Source organism: Lissotriton helveticus, chromosome 2_1, assembly GCF_964261635.1.
Source record: "Lissotriton helveticus chromosome 2_1, aLisHel1.1, whole genome shotgun sequence".
Lineage (NCBI taxonomy): Eukaryota > Metazoa > Chordata > Amphibia > Caudata > Salamandridae > Lissotriton > Lissotriton helveticus.
Window position 1 is genome coordinate 565,194,534 of NC_136059.1, and position 21,325 is coordinate 565,215,858.

Genomic DNA, 21,325 nt, shown 5'->3' on the forward strand with positions numbered 1-21,325 from the left:
TCCATGACCCAGTGCCTAATTGGTGTGTAGTGCAATCTCTCCTCCTCAGGGAGCGCACGGTCTGCTTTAAGTGTACAAAAGGGATGGGGCCCTCTTCGTCAAAGAGATGTCCCACAGATCTGCTGCCTGGCCTCTGCCAGGCTTCAAAGGCCCTGCCGTGCAGTCCAGGTGTGAAATCTGGATTTTCTACTATTGGATTTACTGGTGAGGGGAACGATGTCAGATTATGTGTATTCCCTACCGAGTTCCAGACCCTCATCAGAAACTCTGTAATGGCTGAGAGATATAAGTTGGGGGGGGGCGACTCACCTTCCTCAGAAAAGGGATCTTCCACAGGGTGGTCCCCGCCAGTGCCCTATCCATGAATACCCATGATTTCTCAGATTCGGCACAGGGCCACTCCACCAAGTATCGTAATTGAGCAGCTTAGAAGTACTGCTGAGGGGATGAGATGCTCGGACCACTCTCACTTGGGCTGCGCAGTTCAGATTCCGCTTCATCCGAGGAAGCCGGTTCAACCAGACGAAGGCCTGAAAGGCCTTATGTAAGGATTGAAGTGCCCTAGGCGGGGGCCAAAGTGGCAGGGTCAAAAATATATATAGTATTCTGGGTCGAGCCGTAATTTTAAGGGCTGCTACCCGTCTCAGCCAAGATAATGAGTATGGCTGCCAGCGAAGCAGATCTGATTTACCTTTATCAACCAGTTCTTTATAATTAAGTGCTACTGTCCCTTGAATAGTTGGTTAGAGCTGTGTACCCAAATAGCAAATCGAAAATGATCTTGTGAGGTGTTCCTGTGTAGTCTGGAGCATTGTAAGGCTCAGAGCTTGTGATTTGGAGAAATTGCTCCAGAGACCCGACATTGCGCCAAAACCCTCAATCTCCTGTAAGTAGCCCAGGAGAGAAGACTGAGGATCATCTAGTGAAACTATCACATCATCGGCGTACGGGGTGATCAAGTGTTCCTCGCCTCCAAAGTATACTCCCTTCACTTCTGGTGAGTCCCGTACTCTCTGCGCGGCAAATTGGGAACCAATCCGAGTTCCTGCCATTCACCCGAACTACAGTGTGTGGTCTCTCGTAACTGCTCAGTACCCAGGCACGGAATCTATCTCCCAGCCCAAAATAGTTCAGTACTTCTGCCAGATAAGGCCAATGCACCCTATTGAAGCTTTCTCCTTATCGATCGAGAAAAGCATGATCTCTGCTTGGGTGCTTGATGTTTTATCAATAAGGTGGAGCAACCACTTAATGTTATCACGGGCATTGCCTGTTGGGTATAAAGTCGTACTGATCTGGTCCAATCAGCCCTGGCATCAGAGGGTACAGCCTTGCTGCTAGTATTCCTGTGAACAGTTTTGCATCGACATTTAACAGCGAAATCAGCTTGTAAAACCTGCGTAATTTCTTATACTTGCCTGGTCTTGCGATTACCGAGCTTTGACGAGGGCAGTGATGATGGACCCGTAATTGAGTTGAACACCATTGTGAGGAAAGGGGCCAGCAGACCGCAATATGTTTTGAAGGAAATGGCCGAAAAGCCATCCGGGCCCGGAGACTCACTAGATTTTAACCTCACTATCGCAGATATAACCTCCTTGATTCCAATAGGAGCATCTAATTCCGAATGCCTGGTCTGCCTGCGCCCTGGAGACCGGTGGTCCTTCTAGGCATTCCGGGATTGGCTTGGAGGGAAGGTTCGGTGCTGTATACAGGTCTTCATAGAATTCCCCGAACCGGGCCACTATTGCCTCTTCCGCCACTATCTCTTCCCCGGTTTCCGAGGTCAGCGTCTTTACCGTATTGGACTGTTGCTGTCCCCTCAATTTGTTTGCTAACATCCTTCCGCACCTATTTGCCACTGTATAGAAAGCGTGTTTGAGGCGCAGAAGTGGGGGTGCCTGTACAATGGTGAATGCGCTCCACCTCCTGTACTTGGGTCTGGAGCTTTGCCCTAATATCTCACCGTGCCCTTTTATTTGGTGCAGATATTGCAATCAATACCCCTCTAATCACCGCTTTCAGAGCGTCCCATATCATCGCTGGGGGAGATTCCCCACCAGGTACTCCTTTAAGGCTGTCTCCAGTTGTTGGACTGCATCTGGGCAGCGCAGTAGGGACTCCCTCAATCTCCATGTTTTGGGTTTTCGGCCTTGGGGTGGAAGAGCAAGGTCTAGTACAACCACAGTGTGGTCAGATAAGTTACAGGGGTCTATCTCAACTGAGGTTAATGCCCCCCCTGGGCCCCAAGAAAGCAATCCATGGCCTATGAACATGGCAAGTAAAAGGTGTAATCCCTCAGGGTTGGGTGATGGTCTCTCCACAGGTCCCTCAATCCCAAGTCCCACACCCAGCCAAGAGTTCCTGCGCTAAGGGATCCAGTAGTTCCAAGATGAGGTGGAGCGGTCGAGGTTGTTATTAAAGACTATATTTAAATAACCTTTCAGAATCACCCACTCATCCTGTGTCGACATGATGTCCTCAATTGCTTCCTGAATTAACTGCTCCTGCTTCTCAATAGGAGAGTATATCGAGCCCACAAGTATGGAATGCGAACCTAAGTGTAATCAGTACCCAAGTAGGTGTCCTTTGATCTCTGAGAACTTCATCCCCACCTTCCCTTGGAAAGAGCGTTAACTAAGTATTGCAACCCCCGCTGCCTTATGTGTCATGGAGGAGAAGAACTGCTGGGGGAAAGGTTCGAGACTTCAGTCTATTCCAATCCCTACATAGTAAGTGAGAGACATATGTCCTCTTGTGAGTGTTCGAGGTAGGACAACGTTACTTTTCGCTTGACCGGATTATTTAGGCCCTTGACATTGAGGGTAAGTATCCTCAAGTGTTTAGTGAATGTGGAAATGACATAGTGTGGAGAGCCTCCTCGGTGGGAAGTTCGGGCCGGCAACCCAATGTGGTGGAGCACTAAGAGTAATGTAAAGTACTTATGTGTCAGTTGGCACCCGTAAGCAGCCCCCAACATCAAAGAACAAGAACAACAATGTCCCTGATATGGAGATGCAGAACAGTCCATCATCCCATTACCAGTAGTAGAGCTTCTATGTGGGTTTCGTGGCAGATGACAGCCGAGCCCCGAGTGTCTATCTCCTCCGCCCGCCGCCGGCTCTCCTGTCATCAATGGTGTCCTCGTGTCTTGACACTCGCTGAAGTGCCCTCAGAAACCTTATCCAATACGGCTTTCCTCTTGGCTGCCATGGCCACTTGATCTGGGCCTGAGCCCTTGCGACCCCTGGAGACTCTCCGCCTTCTTCCTCCCTCCTCTACCAACCTCAGACTCTGCGCAGGAGTATCCGGGCACTATCAAGTGCTGGGCCTCAGGTCCAGGGCTATCCCGGCGTGCCAGCCACCTGTGCTCCCTGCATCTGTGATGAATAGCTCAGGTGTAAAATGGAACTGCGTATAAATGTATCTATGTAGGACACTTTCATAGCACAAACCTGCAATAAAGCAACAGAGCTCTGTATGTGATAAAGGAAGGGCCACAGATTATTACTGGGATGCAAGTCGAGGGGTTGTGCTTCAGATATTATCCGGGACAAAAAATATGAAGAAGTAACTTCAAGACCATTTCATTACATTCAATTTAGCCTCTCAACAGCCACGTGCCTAAGTACATTGTTTTCAATGCAAAGCGATGCTTGTAAAATAGCCCATCATCAGCCAGGGTTGAGTATTTTGTTGGAGCATCCATTTTTCTGTGCTTTTTCTTCTTAGCATATGAAACTCGAGGCCTTCTTACCTCATTGTTTTGAAACTTGTTGATCAAAATTTGGAGTACCTCACTGTGGCCGTTTTTTGCTGCATGATGCAGTGCTGTGTTTCCATCCTATCAAAGGGTGAAATAAAACAAAAGTTACCATTTTTTTAACTTTGAAAATAATAAATCCTTACACCAAAAGCCTCTCATGGTCTAAACAAAATACAATACGTATTGCAAGTGGTAATTCATAAATACAGGTAACCCAGTATTGACTTACCGACATCTGCCGCCAAAGCAACAACCTATCATGCACATTGTCTCTCACCCTAACACGTGCAAGGTGCCAGTCTGCCTGGGGAAGGGTCTAAGCCATGACTCATCTGGAGCTTGCTTGAGAGTCATCCGTATTTGGAAGCCTCCAAATACCCTGGTACAAAAGAGGGCCCTATTACATAAAGGACGCACTTTCCATCTTTTCGCCAGATGCACTTTAGACAGGTGCTCTGGGCGCAAACAGAGAAAGTGTACCTTAGTACATGGAATGCGCTACCCCCAGGGCAGCCGCAAACTCACGCTGTCCCTGGGCAGCACATTCATGTGAAAAAAGGAGCGGCTGCTTTGACACCACGCCGCCTGCACTTTTAAGGGGGATTAGAGTTCCCCGTGCATGTTGGTGAAGTGAGTGACTGCACCTGCCTGCAAGGTGCTTTCTGGGGGGTCCAAGGGACCCCCCTTCACCCTCTGCAGAGGCCTGCCATCAGGAGACGCACTGACTGTGCACCATCTTCTAGGCAGCGCGCAGTCAGTGCTCCTCCTGCGAGCTTCTTTGCATCTGCGCCGGCATCTATAATACGGCGTGGGCGTATAGAGGCAAATGCAATCTCTCATTTGCATGCTGTCACGCCCCCAAGTAAATGGGGGAACACCCTCTGAAGATAGCGCTGGCGCTTTATTTGCACCAGCGCTATAGGTATTACAGAAGGGACGCACAAGCATCTGCAGCCCCTTCTGTAATACCGAAGTGCCCCAGGGGCATGCAAAGCAGGTGCAAATGCCCATTGCACCCCCTGGGCAATTCCATAACATGGCCCCTGGTCTCCTCTGACCTAGAAGAAGTACGTGAAATCTAGTCTTTTCAAAGATTGTGCAGTTTCTGCTTATGTGGCCAACCATAATTCAGGTCCCACTTCTTTACTTTCTCATGTACAGCAATAGGCAGCATCAATCCCTTAAAAAAAAAAGTGAACGGCTACTGCCGTTCCCATTCTTTCCCATTTGGCTTCATTGTTCTCATTGACAGCATTTTGTACATGTTGTTTTATGGATTGCATGACCATCTCTGATTAGCCCCTTTTTTGGTGTAGCGCTCACAGCACCCCATTTCCTTCTTGTTAGTTTGCGGCTGTGCACCCGCCTCTATGTTTTAGACATAATAGCAATGCTATTTTGCTTGACTACCTCAGACTCCTCCCTCCATCACACTGCTGGGTGCTGCAATGATGACGACAAAAGAGCACATCTAGTCACTCAAGCACAGCACCAAAGTATTTACCACACAGGATCACAACAGAGAACAGATATAATACTCTTCCAGGCATTGACTTCCCCATGGAGCATATTGCGTCTCATCTGAAAATGCGCTTCAGGGCCCACAACAAGGAAATTCAAACTATAAAAATGCTATAATAGAAAACATCCTACGCTTTGAAAGGCTGCAAAACAGTTTCCTAGCAAGATCCACTATTTCTATAATTATAAGATGTGTGTTAGGAAGACAAAGTCCACGCAGGTAAGTTGATATACGGTTTCTTCTTTTAAAGATGATGTATGTCAGGAATGATTGGTGCATGCACATCCAGCAGAAACCCATGGACCAACGGCCCGGCCCCAACCCACACATTCTACCCATTTCATTCCAACCTATTCAGCATTTCACCCATACCGTGTATGTGTCTCACACACCTTCCTCCCAATAATGGAATTCAACAAACTTACAAAACATATTATTAAAAAGAAGAAAGAATAATACAAAATTACCTCAATATAAATCAATTATCTCATAAAATAAACTGACCCAGAAGGACCTTCCTATGGGACTACACCAGCACATAGCCATCAAAATAGGCAGGTAGTTTCTTATCTACCCCTCAGCATCTATATTTCTTGTCTTTCCTGACTACCGTCGTCCACTTCCTCCTCACCATGCTCATTTCCACACTCTTTTTCCTCAGTCACATTCACAACTTCTGAATCTATACGATCCATTCGTTCTCCCATCATGTAACCACTCCCATCATCATCCTCACAACTTTTAGTAACACAATCGAATTTTTCCAGAATACAAGTGCTTACATGTGCTAAATTCCATACTCTTCCATCCACCAATTTGATTGCACTTCCTAAAACTTTGAGAACTCTTAAAGCTTCTGTCAAACGTGATGCACCCTTCTCTACAATACCAGTATTTTTCACCCGTACACAGTGCCCTACTTTTATGATGGGCATTCTCCTATAAACATTCTGTCTACATTTTATCTGTTCCAGAAACAATTCCACCTTCCTCTTCATTTCGAGATCCATTTGACTTCCAGACTTTGTCTCATTCATTGTTTAACCACCAAGAAACCAACTTGGAAGGTTTCCTTCCTCTCAACAACTCAAAAGGCATCCTGCATGTCGCAGAATGGGGAGGGGTGTAATTCTATAAGACAACAGGTCCTGAAGAGACTTCGTCCATGACAAACCAGATTTTAAGGCCAATTGAAAAGCTTCTTTTATAACTTGGTTAAAGCATTCTGCTTGACCATATACATCTGGGTGGTATAAGGATAATCTCACATGTTAAATTCCACAACTCTTCAAATAGAATTGTATCTCCTCTGCCATAAATAGCACCCCATTATCGGACAAGACTGCACCAACCTCATACCCACTGGTGTCCACCAATGTTATACATTTCATCCCCATGACAAAAAATATTTTAAGCAAGGTGCTTGCATTATTTCATTTTTAATTGCAATGAAGATTCTGTTTGATCTTGGGACCAACAGAACTTTGCATTTTTCTTTAATAAATATCGTAGATGTTCTACGCTAGTAGCAAAGTTCTCCACAAACCATGAAAAACATTCTGTTAGCCCAAGAAAGGACATCAATTGTTCCTTGTTTTTTGGTTCTGGTGCATTTACAATTGCTTCAAAATGCCTTCTTTTAGGACAAATACCCTCATTAGATAGTACATGGCCTAAGAATTTAACTTGCTGCTTCCCATAGATACATTTTGGTCTCTTCACGGTTAAACCATTTTCCATTTGTGCAGACAAGACTAGTCTTAAATTCACATCATGTTCATGTTGATCTTTACCAAAAAGCTAAATATCACCCTGAAATACAGTCACGCCTTTTACACCATACAAAATTCTAGACATTTCTCGCTGGAAGACAGCAGACGCACTTGCGAGACCAAACAGCATTCTTTTGACTGAAACATTCCTTTTGGCATTATGAAAGCTATACAATGCTTAGATTCATCTTCCAATTCAATTTGGTGATATTCACTTGTGAGATCATTCGTGGAAAAAAAAGATGCATCACCAATTGAAGACATCAATTCTTGCAGATTAGAAAGAGGAAAAGTGTCCATCCAATAGCTTCATTTAAGCACCTCAAATCCACGCAAAGCCTTAACTCACCATAAGCCTTCAGTGAAATCACAACTGGCGAAAGCCAAGCAGAACTTTCAACAAGCTTTATTATCTTTTTTTTAAAAAAAATCTTGTAATATCTCTTTTAATTTCTCACTACAGTTCAAGGGTATATTTCTCACTTTCTGTCTAATCGGCACAGCGTTATCAACACAATTTTATGTTTGAGCATTTTCAGTTTGCCCAAACCATCACTGAATACACACAAAATTTCACCCTTCAAATTCCCATATTTTATCACATTTGTTACTTGTGCTACATCATGTATAGAATACACCGGAGATTAGCACTGGGATCTATTTTCATGCCCAACTCCATTATGTGAGGGTAACCCAAAATCATAGATCCCTTGGTAGTCACATAAACCTTGCCATGACACTGTCTGAAACCAAATTCTAAATTTGCCCACATCAATTCTTGCATTGGAATCCTGTGACCCAAATAACTACCGGGGCTAGCATCAGAATCATATAAATGTCTACAAGGCCATAACTCGTCAAACTTTTTTTGTATATAACAGTATACCATGTACATAAATCAACTATCATTTCGATTTGCATCCAACTATACTTATAGTGCAATTAGGCAATTTCACACTTTTTTCACAATCACACACCAGATTATCCTGTATACTTAAAACTACGCCGTGCATTCTCCCTTCTTCATCCTCAATATCTTCTGTTATAAAATTAACCGTCTTACCTATGCTCTTGCATACTCTGTTAAAATGTCCCTTCTTCTTCCATGTACCTCATATCTTAACTTACAGCAGGACACATTTTATAATTAGCCAAGTGAAAACTTGATCTACATCTATAACACAACCCTTTACTTCCAGTTCGCATCACTTCATTAATTTTTGCTTCATAAATCTTCTCTTTACCTTTAGCATCTTTCCCCTCCAACCGCAGACACTGATACAGCACCTTTCCTTTCCTTTTTCACAGATTGAGTACATTTTTCTGACAGTTCTATACTTCTAGCAACATCCACAGCTGCCTTCAAAGTCAATTTCACACATGGCCATAATTTCTCTTGTATTTTCTTAGATTTCATCTTCGCCAGTATCTGATCTCTTAAAAGCTGGTCATAAGACATACATGAAGGCACATGTTACAATCAATCCTCTTAAGGCTGCAATAAATTGGTCAATTGTTTCCTCCTCCTCCTGTGACCTTGAATAGAATGTAAACCGTTCGAAGAAAAAACTGATTTTCCAACCATATCTCTCTTGCATCTGTGTGGTGGCATACTGATACACAACCACATTATTGGCATTCACTAAAGGAGGTAAATTGTTAAACTGCGTTAACCCCTTCAGCGCTCATGACAAGGTCAGCTCGTCATGGGCGTTACCTGCGCTGCGCGCATGACGAGCTGACCTTGTCACGTAACGCGTGATTTTTAAAATCGCCGCGCACAGCGGGAAAACCGCTAGCGCGCATGCGGGTAAACCTATGGCACCTAATCTATGTTTGAGTAGAGATATCGGTCTTTCCACCATGCATTCACACTCTTCTAACACATCCACATAAGCTTCAAACATATCAAGCCAAGGCCGGACTGGCTACCGGGCAGTTGTGTGTGCTGCCGTGCTGGGGGCTAATTTCGTTGATGGGGACCTGCGTGTGCAAAACGAAATTCGTTTTGCTTTTTTAATTTCAAATCGCACGCAGGTCCCCATCAACAAAATAAGCCCCCACCACAGAGAAATTAGCCCCTAGCTCGGCAGCCCACACAACTGCCCGGTAGCTAGTCCGGCCCTGTATCAAGCCACAAATTCCATTGCACAGAGGGTTCCCCAGGTTCAGCTAGGAAAAATGGAGAAGGCTGTATGCTCATCATTACACAAATTGGTTAATTAATTACTAAATAAAAATACCTTAATTTGTTAGGGATTGCAATACAGGCAACACGGAGAACAACAATATTCTTAGTGAACGCACTTCAGCAATTATTTCAAGTGTGCCCATTACTGTCAGATGTGTGATACAGTATCGGCACATAGATTAAACCACAAATAAAACTCTCTGGTGTGCCTATCACCAGCAGGATATTATCTGCAGGATTAACAAGCAATTCATTTAGCACCTGCAGAATTGACAAGAAACAACTATCCAGGTGTGCCAATCACAGAGATGACAGCCACAGGGCATGCAGCAGCAACAATAACGCAATCCTGCGCCACAGTGAATTTGTCCGGACAAACAACACCTCCCCACCTCGTCACTGGCACGCAACAGCGCATCTCCAGCTCATCACCTGGATACAAACAAGAACAATACTCCCATGTTGTGGCAGAGCAGCAATCCCTGCATCAGGGCCACTGAACAGCATCCAATGGAAACACCTCTTGAGGAGAGGACAAGCAGATGGCTGCATTGGATTCTCCCTTCATGAACTGGATACCTGCAGCATGGTTTGAAGAGGCAGTGACTGCTTCTTCAATTTAACACCTCCCCGACTTATCACCAGGTTACAAGAAACAAGAATGCTTCACACGGCAACTTGAAATTCTGGAATCATCGGATAATAACTCCAGTTCAGCTGCTCATTGACCACCAGCACCGCTCCAGCCCATCCTCGTCACCATTGTCAGGAAGACAAAGTCCACAGAGGTAATAGATTAACCGTTCCTTTTCTGAAAGATTATGTATGTTAGGAAGGAGCAGTGCAGGCACCTCCTGCATCAACCCAGGTATCAACCAACTGTCCTGCACCGACCGACACACACAGTATCCTACTCCTCATTCCATTCCAACCCACCAACATACCAACAATACTATGTATCCTACAATGTGCCTGCACATGTGCATTCTAAAATAGAGTCTATTAGCATGTTCTTGGCTTTAGGTAAAATGATCTGGGTTTGAGGGCCATAAACATTCTTGTCCATAGTCAGGTGACCTTAAATATCCCAGTTCAGCCAATGGGTGCCCGAACTAATTACAACAAAAGGGTGCCATTTCTGGAGAAGGAGGACATCACAATGCCTTCTTGTACTCTTCTTATATACATTTGTAAGCAATCTTCAAGAGATTAACAAAATGCAAACTGAGATAAAGCCCCTTCACCTAAGGCATTCGACCGAGTACATTTTGCATATCTAAAAGATCTTCTACAATATCTTAATCTAGGGAAGAATTTTACTCAATCTCTTTTTTCTCTATATTGTTCCCCGTTATCACGTGTTTTAGTTAATGGAATACTCACTCTCCCCATAAAAGTAATGCGAGGTACCAGACAAGGATGCCCTCTGTCGCCTTTACTCTTTAACTTATATATAGAACCATTGGCTTGCAAGATAAGGGCTTCAGAAGAGATACCCCCCTTTGTAGCTGGAGATTGGTCAAAAAAATTGGGCCTATACGCGGATGATATTATTATTTATTCTTCTAATTTACATCACTCGTTTGATAACTTGCTGAGAATAACGAAAGAGTTTGGAAAAGTTTCAGGTTACCAAATAAATCAGGATAAGACTGAGATAATGGCCTGGAATTTAAGCACAGAAGGGGTAACTAGTAAAGCTGAAATGAGATACTTGGGGATTAGGATAACTCATAAGATTGAAGATCTTGCTAAAGTCAATTTCTTTAAGATTAAGAAAGAAATCACGGCTACTTTAAAAGGATGGATGAATCTCCCTCTATCACTTTATGGTCGGACCAATCTTGTGAAGATGGTTATAGTACCGAAAATCACCTTCCTGTTTGAGACTATACCGTTGGGATTCAGAAAAGAATGGTTGGCTAAGGTCCAGAGCGAGTTAGCTTCATTTATATGGGCATCAAAAGGTGCACGAATATCATGGAAAAAACTGAGGAGGAGAACTAACAAAGGCGGCTTGGCTGCACCAGATCTACAAATTTATTCGTGGGCTTTTTGTTTAAAGAATTGCAGGATGTTGTTTGGTACCCTAATCAAATCTACGATTGGAGAGTTATTTGGCGCACTGTTAAAATGTAACGGCCTCGATGATTTTGGTTTTTTATATAAGTTTGCAGACCCTAAATTTTTTACAAAGGTGAGATTAAAGGTTTTGCGAGACTTGGCTGAAGTATGGTACAAAATAAGGAAAACTTTGAAACTACCTTATTTCAGTATTATGGCCCCAATATGGGATTCTCCTGGAGCTCCACTATGGACAAAGGATGTTTTGGCCTCTCAGTTAAAGAAAGAGGTTGGGCTACAAAGATGGAAAGATTTGTTTCAGGAAGATAAATTAATTTCTTGGAGTCTTTGTCAACAACAATGGGGTCAAGTTTTCTCCAGGTATAAATATATACAGATACAGAGTTGGGCAACTGATCTAGAAACTGTGATTGGGACTCAGAACGATTTCGAGACCAAGTTGGGTGTAGGGGCTTTTAAGAAGGAAGTGGCTACATGGTACTGGACTAGAAATGGAAGATGGACCATTTGTGCTTCCGGAGGCCCTGTGGCGGGAAAGCTTGCCGAAGATCGCGACGGAGAGTCAATGGCAAGTAACTATGTCTATGCTCTATAGTATTGTTAAACCTGCAAATTTAAGGAGGAACCTTCTTTTCACTATCCATAGGGCATATTGGTCCCCTCGAAGACTATCCAAATTTAAAACAGGCGGAGCAGTGGGATGTCCGAAATGTAACACTTTAAATGCCGACGATCTACACATGTTTGTTTATTGCCCAAATATAAGACAATTCTGGCTGGACGTAAGTAATTGTCTATCTAGAATCTTGAACCTGCGAATGGAGGTAAGCCCTGAATTTATTATAACAGGGAGATATAATTTAGAAAACAAATGTTTGGATGACAATGTAAGACTTATTTTTTATGCTGTATTGCTAGCTCGCAGAGAGATTTGTAAGTTGTGGGTCTCTTCATCCTCCCCTAAATTAATGGATTGGATTCTAGCCATGAGGGTTGTGGCTAAGCTTGATACTTTAGATCACTCTAAGAGAAATCGTGGGTTTTGGGTACCTTTTCTTGAAACTTTTGGTTGATCCTTTACTATTGGTTATGATTTTCCGATGATTAAGCCCGCGCCTATCTCGCTTGTACAATAAATCATGGTGCTCCAGGTCGATAACAGAGTGGAAGGTTGCTATGCCTGGTGAGTCAATTGGTCAAGAAAGGTAGTTCGATGCATGACCAGACTCAAAATAGGTGTAGCCTCCCCTCAATACTTTAACCAGCATAAGAGATGAATGCCCAGTGGTGAACCCAGATAGAAGAAATGGGTGGCGAGAAGGCAAATGAGGGAAAAAAAAAAAAATCTTCAAGAGATTAACAAAATGCAAACTGAGATAAAGCCCCTTCACCTGTTAAACGGAGACCTTTTGAGTTTTTTGTGTCAAATACCTTCACCTGATACGGAAGGTAAATATACCCTGTCCTGCTGGGTAAACAAATTGCTGCTGAATCTGAAAACAACACTCCTGCCCCACTCTCTGCACTCTTTACTGGCCAGTGGTGTAGCTCAGGTGTCATGGGCCCTCATGGAACAAGGAAAACAGTCCTTCTGCCCCCATCTGTGTAGAAAAAGTGAGTCGTATCTGGGGTGGAGGTGAGCCCTCACACCACTGGGCACCAGTACCACTGCACCAAAGGCTCTATGGATACTTACAACTTTTTTACATTTTAGTAATTTATAAAAAGGTCAGCAGGGCACTGGAAAGGGTAACATTCAATTGAGTTTTAGCTTTGAAAGTGAGGCTTGGGTGGAGGCGTTCAGAGCACGCACTGTATCAATGTCGGGACAAATATTTGAACAATCTCTGCCAGCATTTGTAAAGTCCTGTATATCTTAATCAATATTAGGATGTACTTGTAACCAAAATAACTGAGGTTACTTGGGTATACCTGATTAGGTCACGCCTTCATCAAGCAGCTCTTTGGTAATACATGTTTGGTTAAACAAAAAGCATTATCAAAGTTCATCGGTTGTGCCTGCGTGAGATATATTGGCTGTGTCAAAAATACTTTAGCCCTCTTAGATAACAGAGTGGCAGCTGTGCATTGTAGAGCATACTATGCTATGATATAGCCTGTCACTGTATAGTATAGTATGATATGGTATGGTATGGTATGTCAGTGTATGATATGGCGTGGTATGTTATGTCACTGTATGGAATGGTATGATGTGGTATGGTATGATATGGTAGGTCCTGTCATTGTATACTATGGTTTGGCCTGTATTTGTAGAGTATGGCCTGTCATTATATAGCATGGTATGGCTTGTCACTGCATAGTGTGGTATGGGTAATAATCGAGGGATCAAAAGCCACAAGGATAGACGGTGGGAGGGAAGGGGGAAAGGCACATGGATGAAGGGAGGGAGAAGGTAATGGCAACATGGCAGAATGGAGGGAGAGAGCAAAGGAACACTAAGTATGGTATGGCCTGTCATTGTGTAGTATGTTATCGGCTGTCATACCATAGTTTGGAATGATACGGCCAGTCATTGTATAGTAAGGTATTTTATGGCACGGTGTAGTATAGGAGAGTGGGAACAAAAGCCACAGGGAAGGAGAGTGGGAGGTAAGGGGGCAAGGCACATAGACTGAGGAACAGAGAGGATAAATGCAACATGGACCAACAGAGAAAGAGGGCAACATGAAGGAATATAATGTCTGCAATACATTTAAAACAACAAAAGTAAAAAATGTGCGAGTGGCATTCACCCTCTGAAAATAAACTTTATCAAGTATGGTGTAGCCTGTCTGAAGCAGCTACAGAGACAGATATGAGGAGGAGCGGGTCAAAAACCACAGGAATGGAGGGTGGGGGCAAAGGCAACATGGACAGATGGAAGAAGGGTCTGAGGGAGGGGGCAAAGGCACACAGACAAAGGATGGAAAGGAGAGAGCAAGCAAAGGTAACATGAAGGAGGGAAGGAGAGCGTATAACACTAAAGAATATCATGTCTGCAATTCAACTAAAACAACACAAGTAAGTAAAATGCAAGTGATGTGCACTCCTAAAATAAACTTTCTTAACGGTAGTGTAGAGTGCTGAAGCAGTAACTAAGATGGAGATATGGAGAGAGTAGTCAAAAGTCAAACAAAGTGATTAACGATTTCACAAATAGATTTCTAATTTATTTTATAATTAAGAAATGAAGCTCACAAATAGATATGTACAGAGCAATGCCCTCTAAATAGAAATCGCTGCACACCTCATACAGAGACTTCAGACCAAACAGAATGCCACAGCCAGACTCATCCTCAGCCTTCTCCGACAAACCCACATCACACCACACCTCAGGAAACTCCACTGGCTCCCCATACAGAAAAGATGCCAATTCAAGCTGCTGACCCACGCACACAAGGCTCTACACAACCAATGACCTGCCTACATTAACCACCGCCTTAACTTCCAACGACAGTCCAAAAGTCTTCGCTCTGCCTCCCTTTCATTTGCCCTTAATCCCCGCAGCTACCGAAGCAGAAGTGTAGAACACTTCCTCTCCCACATCGCAGAAAAGACCAAGAACAGCCTCCCCACGCACCTCCGGACCATCACCTCACTTCTGGAATCCTGAATGGCTCTCAAGACCTGGCTGTTTAAATAACCCTTCGGGACCTGCAATGCCTGAATACCCTTTTGGGGTATTAGCCGTGCTTTATATATCCTTATTGATTGATTGTTTGATTGATTGATTGATTGAAAGCCCTCATTTCAGCAGCAACAATACCTCTCACTTGTGATATTCTGCTTCCAAGAGCTGAAACTCCTCTGCGCTCCGAAGTCAAGCTTAAATTGCTCACACGGAGCACAAAGTTAAATCTGGAGGTAAAACCCCATAGCATAGCTGAAGTTTCCGCTGGGGTTTACCTCCTGATTTAGTAATGTGCAGGTGAAGTGAGACATAATGTTCTTTTTTTAATCCCTGCAATTACCATCCTTCTTTTGTTGATGGTAATATCACATGGATTTACTGTGCTTTGGTGCAGCTTTACTATATCACTAAAGTGAGATGTGATTTTACCTCTAATGTCATAAAACTGCATTACACAACATTTTTAAGTCTAAATTTAAACTCTTTGTAAATGCCTATATAGTTATTAATCAGGTTACTGTACATATTTACAATTTGTGTAGTGCTCTTGATGAGCCTCACAAAGTGTAGCCCGCTTCCACCTAAGTGCTGAGTTTGTCACAAAACAATAAACGTGGTCTGGAGCATTTTAGATCTAGCAGCTCGCCATTGAGTGTGGACGTAGTGATTTTTGTTGACTCGAGCAAATTCACCAGATGAGCTTGAAATCATTTTACAGTACCAACATGTAAATATCAGGTACACATGAGTTCTGAGTCCTGAGGAGAACCCATAAATAAAGTGACAGGTTCGAAATGCATTGACTACTTGTGCAACCAACGAGAACCAATACATTTGCACCGTAAATCAGGGTTGAAGTGATTGTAAATACTAAGTTAACGATACCCTTGGTTGTATCAGTGCAGGATTGTCAGGTAGCCTTGCCCATTGAATAAAGAGTAGGTACATTTTTGTTTATGGAGTAGGTACATTTTTGTTTATTATGTGAATAACTAATATTCGCCTGGGTTGGCAATCAAAATTCAGAACTAATATATTTGTTTTTGCAATGTTTGTACTTCCTTTCTATTGGTATGTCTGGAGTGATTTCCAGCTATAGTTCCCTTTTCAATAGTAGCCTTAACATCAGACCAGCAGAACCAAAACTATCCCCATGTGGGTCGATACAGACTTCCCTTGCCTCTCTGTTGGGTAAGCAGTGCTCATCTCTCATCTGCTAAGATCCCTAGTGGGGTTTCACATTTTCACGCCCAACACTCAAGTTATTTTCACCATAAAGAAGCTGGATTTATTGTCTTAGCCAATGTTTATTGACTAAGTGGGCCTGGTCTTTCTACTTAATTCCGGTCTACCTCTCCTCTACTACGAGCCCAGGGGATTGCGCTGCTAGTTAGGTTTCGTAACCTGGCGAGGGCCCTCCCAGATCGAAATCTGTTGTTTTTAATAGTGAGGTTAGGACAGCCTCTGTTTCCAATTGGCTAGCTCCATAAATGGAGGCTAGCCATTGGGAGGCAGAGGCTGTCAATCGCGTTTTCTCTCGAAAACGCGATTCGGGGGCGTTTCTGGTGCTTTTTTTAAGCCCCGCCCCTTTGTCCCGGGCCGCGCTGCGATTGGCTGCCAGCCCGGGACACCCCCGTGACGTCATTCCAGGGCCGCGCTGTGATTGGCTGCCGGCCGGGACACCCCCGTGACGTCAGCCAATCACAGCGCGGCCCGGGACCTGACTTGTTTTTTTAAATGCGTGGCGAGAGAAAGCAGGGTCTGTGCGGGCGCAGTGAGTCAGCACCAGAAAGTGCGTTTCCCATCTGCCAGCTTGGGGGGGTCGATGGGTGCTTTACTCATCCCCGTGTGGGCGTGGATTCAGCTATCGGGGGGCAGGTGACCGTCCTTATTTAGAAGTACCACGCGTCACGTGACCAGAAAATGGTGGCCGCTCCGTGATCCCAACAGCTGCAGACGAGGGATGCTGTAAGTGCGATAAGGTGCTGGAAGATGCTTTTTTAACCGCTTGGAGCCCACATTATCCGAAACCTTCCGAGAACCTTTCAAAGGTAGGTGCGTGTGTGTTGATGGAGTCGAAGGGCTGCGTGTGGTGCTGTTCGAGGTGAATTGTTGCAGGTCGCTTAAGCGAGGGTGAGATGGGAGCGCAATGTTTGCCAGAGAGATGCAAAGCAGCAGCCGGCGCCGGGCAGCAGTATTCTAATTCCGCCTCAGCCCTTCGCACGGAGCCATATGTCCGCTTCCCAGAGTCGCTTTCAGGCATTGAGCACCGGGCGCACACAGTCTGAACCCCCACAAAGCCCAGCAGAGCTGCGCCTTGTTACAATTGCGTCTGCCTAGTGTAGCTGTCACAAACGAGAGACCAACCACGCAACTACTGTCTTTCTAAGTGTCGGGGTCGCAGAGCTCTCTGTACAACGTCAAACGTGGTCCGCGTTGTTTTCTGTCCTTCAGCAAAGATGAGGGCGTGTTATTCACAGCATCCTTCTGCTGCGGACTGCTTTTCGGGGTGCCTGGACTTTCTCAAGTTTGTGCCTCCAGCATATGAGCAGGCTTTTTCAAACGACAGTAACAAACGGGTTTATGCTTCTGTTCCCCCTCACCCCAAGCCTGGTTTTGCATTAGTGCCTCTGCCTCCCCTCCATCACGGCTGGTTTTGCATCCGTGCTTTGTGTCTAATTTTTCTTTCCTGAAACGACTCTCATTTATGAGAGGCAGAGTCCAACCCTCTAGTATCGTTTTAATGCTGACGGGTGCATGTGCGTGATTTTATGTTATTTTACTTTAACTCACGCGTTAAAATGTGTTCTGATTCCAAATATAACTGCAGAATGTTTCCTTCACGACATTATCCTTTGCAAAGGGGCCTCCGTGTGATATCTGTACAACATCAAAAAAGTCACCCAAGGCACTCTAAGGGTCACCAATCGGAAAGGTACATAGGCAGAAAATGCGCAGAAAGGAAATATCCAAAACCAAAAATAAAATAAATATACCCAGACGTAACGGAATGGAAAGAGGTGACTTTCACCTAGATGTGAAGAAAAGTCAGCTTGAAGGAACTGGAAAACCCTCAGGGTTGTACAAACAGGCATGCCCTTCCTCATATGAAAGAACGAATGTCTACCGTGAGCCCCTCAGAGCGAGATTTGTGGGAGAGTCGTCCAAATATGAAGCGAATTTCCATAATCTTAATGGAAGTAAGTGTAAAAGCTGGCAGCAGTCATCTTTTGGCAGGCGAGTATGTGGGAGATAATGGTTCAATTATATGGAGAGGAAGTGTGTCTTGAATGGTCACATAGCAAAAGGGTCTTTGTGCTGAACTGAGCAAAATATATCCCAAAACACAGGTACGTGACTGTGTGTGCGCACACGACCGTAGCATCACAATCTGTGTGTGCTCGAAGTTTTCAGCAGTTCCTTTTCTTGGCTGCGAGGGGAAGTGGATATCAAAGGGTTATGTGAATGTGTTTGTGATTCAGTAAGGAAAGAGAATAATACAATTATATTAAGCCATGGCAACGCCAGAAGGCCTGGCTTTGGCCAGCTGGTGCAATGGTTCATTTTGTAAAAAAAATATTATAAGCGCATGACATAAAAAAAGTACAATAAAACAAAACATTCCGCACATGGTGGCTATATGTTGCCAATAAACATTATTAAACAACCAACCACTGTTTATCATTTTAATAGAATAATAGGGATACTTCCTAGCACGCAGTGCTACTTACATCAATTATAGAAACCCCATTTCAAGTGTTAATGTGTTATTATTGCAAAGAAAAATGCTATTGGTTTTGAATTACAAAAACTTGAAGACCTCATTTAAATACACACGGTTGCCTTTAAAAAGAAACCCCAAAAGTGTAAAGAATGGAAAGAAAAAGCATAAGTAAAGTAAAGCATTGCCCTGCCAAGCTTGGAGTTAAAATAGACTTCTTTTTAGGCAGATATTCACATGTGATCAGACACAATGCTGTCACTCACAGTGCAAGAAGCCAATGGCTGAAGTGGCCCGACCCATTGCCCCATGCTGTGCACAATGGTGGGCAAAAGCAGAATGTGATTGCCAGCTGGAAAGACCACGACGAAGAAGGCTGACAGAAAACCTCTCTATGTACATAGGTAATTTTCATTTATGAACCCTTTTGATTACATGAAGCTGACGAGGCAGTTAAAGCTGTCTCTATGCCAGACGTAAAATGTAATAAGAAACTGTAACTCTAGTAAAAATATGGGAGTTATTTGTCAGGCAATGCATGTGCTATAATGTAAACATAATTGGTATGGTAGGTATTGCAGTTAAAATGGAAGCTGAGTTGATGTTCTTCATCCCTCCTCCCAGTATTGTGACACCCACAGCAGGGCTCGGTAAGAAAACCTGAAATTACGGTCAGATCAAGAGAAAACATATTTCTCCAGTCAGCACTCTCACCAGAGGCCTGTGAGAAACTTGAACATCACCAGCTTTCAGAGTGGATTTTTAATTTATGTCAAAACCGAGGATGCTGTGAAGATACAGAAACGTGAACGTGGTGTGTTCTGGAGATGAGTGGTTATTCTGCAGTCATGTGCCATCAAAGTGGCCTGGGTGGTGATTGCTGCACTGTCTATGGAAAAGTCCAGGTTATGCTACTAAAGGCAACGTGAGGAAAATGGTATAGATTGCTCTGTGTAAAAAAGAACTAACTTGCTGCATTTACCCACACAGATTACAGACACCCATCTTCAGAGGACCAGTGAATGCCCATACAAAGGTTCAGTCATAATCAAGGCAATTGGAATTATGCTGCAGGAGAGGGCCAAATTACGCGGTAGGGCTGAGTAAATTATGCGGCAGGAAAAGACAAATTATGCAGCATATAGGGGACATTTAAAACAAGCATTTACAGTGCAACGGTTTCGCCTTTGGAAAAGTTAGAGCTATTGGCAATGTAAATGACAATGCCATTTATTTATCTGTTTTCAAAACCAACACATAAATACAAATTTTGTCATTTACAATGCCAATAGCTCAAACTTTTCCAAAGGCGAAACCGTTGCATTGTAAATGCTTGTTTTTGATCATGTGATCCCTCTAAACAATGGCAGGTGTTTTGTTGACTATCTAAAACCTGTTTTTCGGTCTACAATTTGCACCAGTTCGATCCACCAACAAAGTTAAGTATCTTTTTAAAACAAGCATTTACAATGCAACGGTCTCGTCTTTGCAAAAGTTAGAGCTATCGGCATTGTAAATGACAAAATTTTTATGTATGTGTTTGTTTTGAAAACAGATAAATAAATGGCATTGTCATTTACAATGCCAATAGCTTAATCTCTCACACATGCGAGACGTATTGCATTTGCGATGCAATAGGTCGCGTATTTACATGAGTTTGAGCTATTGACATTGCAAATAACAATGCGTTTTATGCGTTTTATTTATGTTTCAAAAACCAAAACATAAATAAAAGGTCTCTCACACTGCTGTCTCTCTCACACGGCTATCTCTCTCCCACTACTGTCTCTCTCACACACACAGAGCCACACACACACACACACACACAGAGCCACACACACACACACACACACACACAGAGCCACACACACACACAGAGCCACACACACACACACAGAGCCACACACACACACAGAGCCACACACACACACAGAGCCACACACACAGAGCCACACACACACAGAGCCACACACACACACAAACAGAGCCACAAGCACATTCTGACTACCTATATTGTTTGTGACTACTATTTAAATGTATCGAACACCTATAGAAATCCAAGTAACTAAGCTGAACATGCTGGAACTGAAAATCGCATTGGGTGGCGGGGGGGGGGGAGATGAAGGTGTTTACAACTCCTGAGGATGGCCAAAACGTTCTACAAAAACCCGAACTATTCCTGATAAACATGGGGGGGCGGGGAGGGGGTGTAAAATGCATATGGTGAAGTATGTAACAATAATTGGCAGGCAGTTCCTCTTTTCTCATTCAATGACACAAGTCTGCCAGTCTTGCTTCTCAATGACTTGGTGGTTGCCAGGCCAACCAGGGGTGCACGGGTGATAGTCCATCCGATGTTGTCAGGGTGAAGGGATCAACAACACTGAACGGTGCCAATGTGAAGCGAAAGTGGAAAGCATAGCCAATAGGTCTCGCTCCAAAAAGCATAAGTGGAAAACAAAAGCAACATAGTAAGTCACGTCATTAGAATCCCTCCTGTTCAGTTGTATTTCCGATCAAGCACGAGAAGAACATCTAAAAGCATTCTGTATATACCTTCCGAGGACGGAGTAACCATGCAACGCACACAAACATCTACAATAAAGCCCTTCCCATCCTCACCAAAGCGGGTTACTG

The 21,325-nt window shown here is 43.8% G+C and overlaps 1 protein-coding gene across 1 annotated transcript in view; it reads right to left on the reverse strand.

Moving 5' to 3' along the window:
* The window catches only part of ANKDD1B (ankyrin repeat and death domain containing 1B), a 479,621-nt gene that overhangs the window by 311,957 nt on the left and 146,339 nt on the right, over window positions 1-21,325 (reverse strand). The window contains exon 7 of the mRNA XM_078675234.1: window positions 3,758-3,844. Coding sequence (XP_078531360.1) covers window positions 3,758-3,844 — 87 coding nt within the window. The remainder of the gene's footprint in view (window positions 1-3,757; window positions 3,845-21,325) is intronic.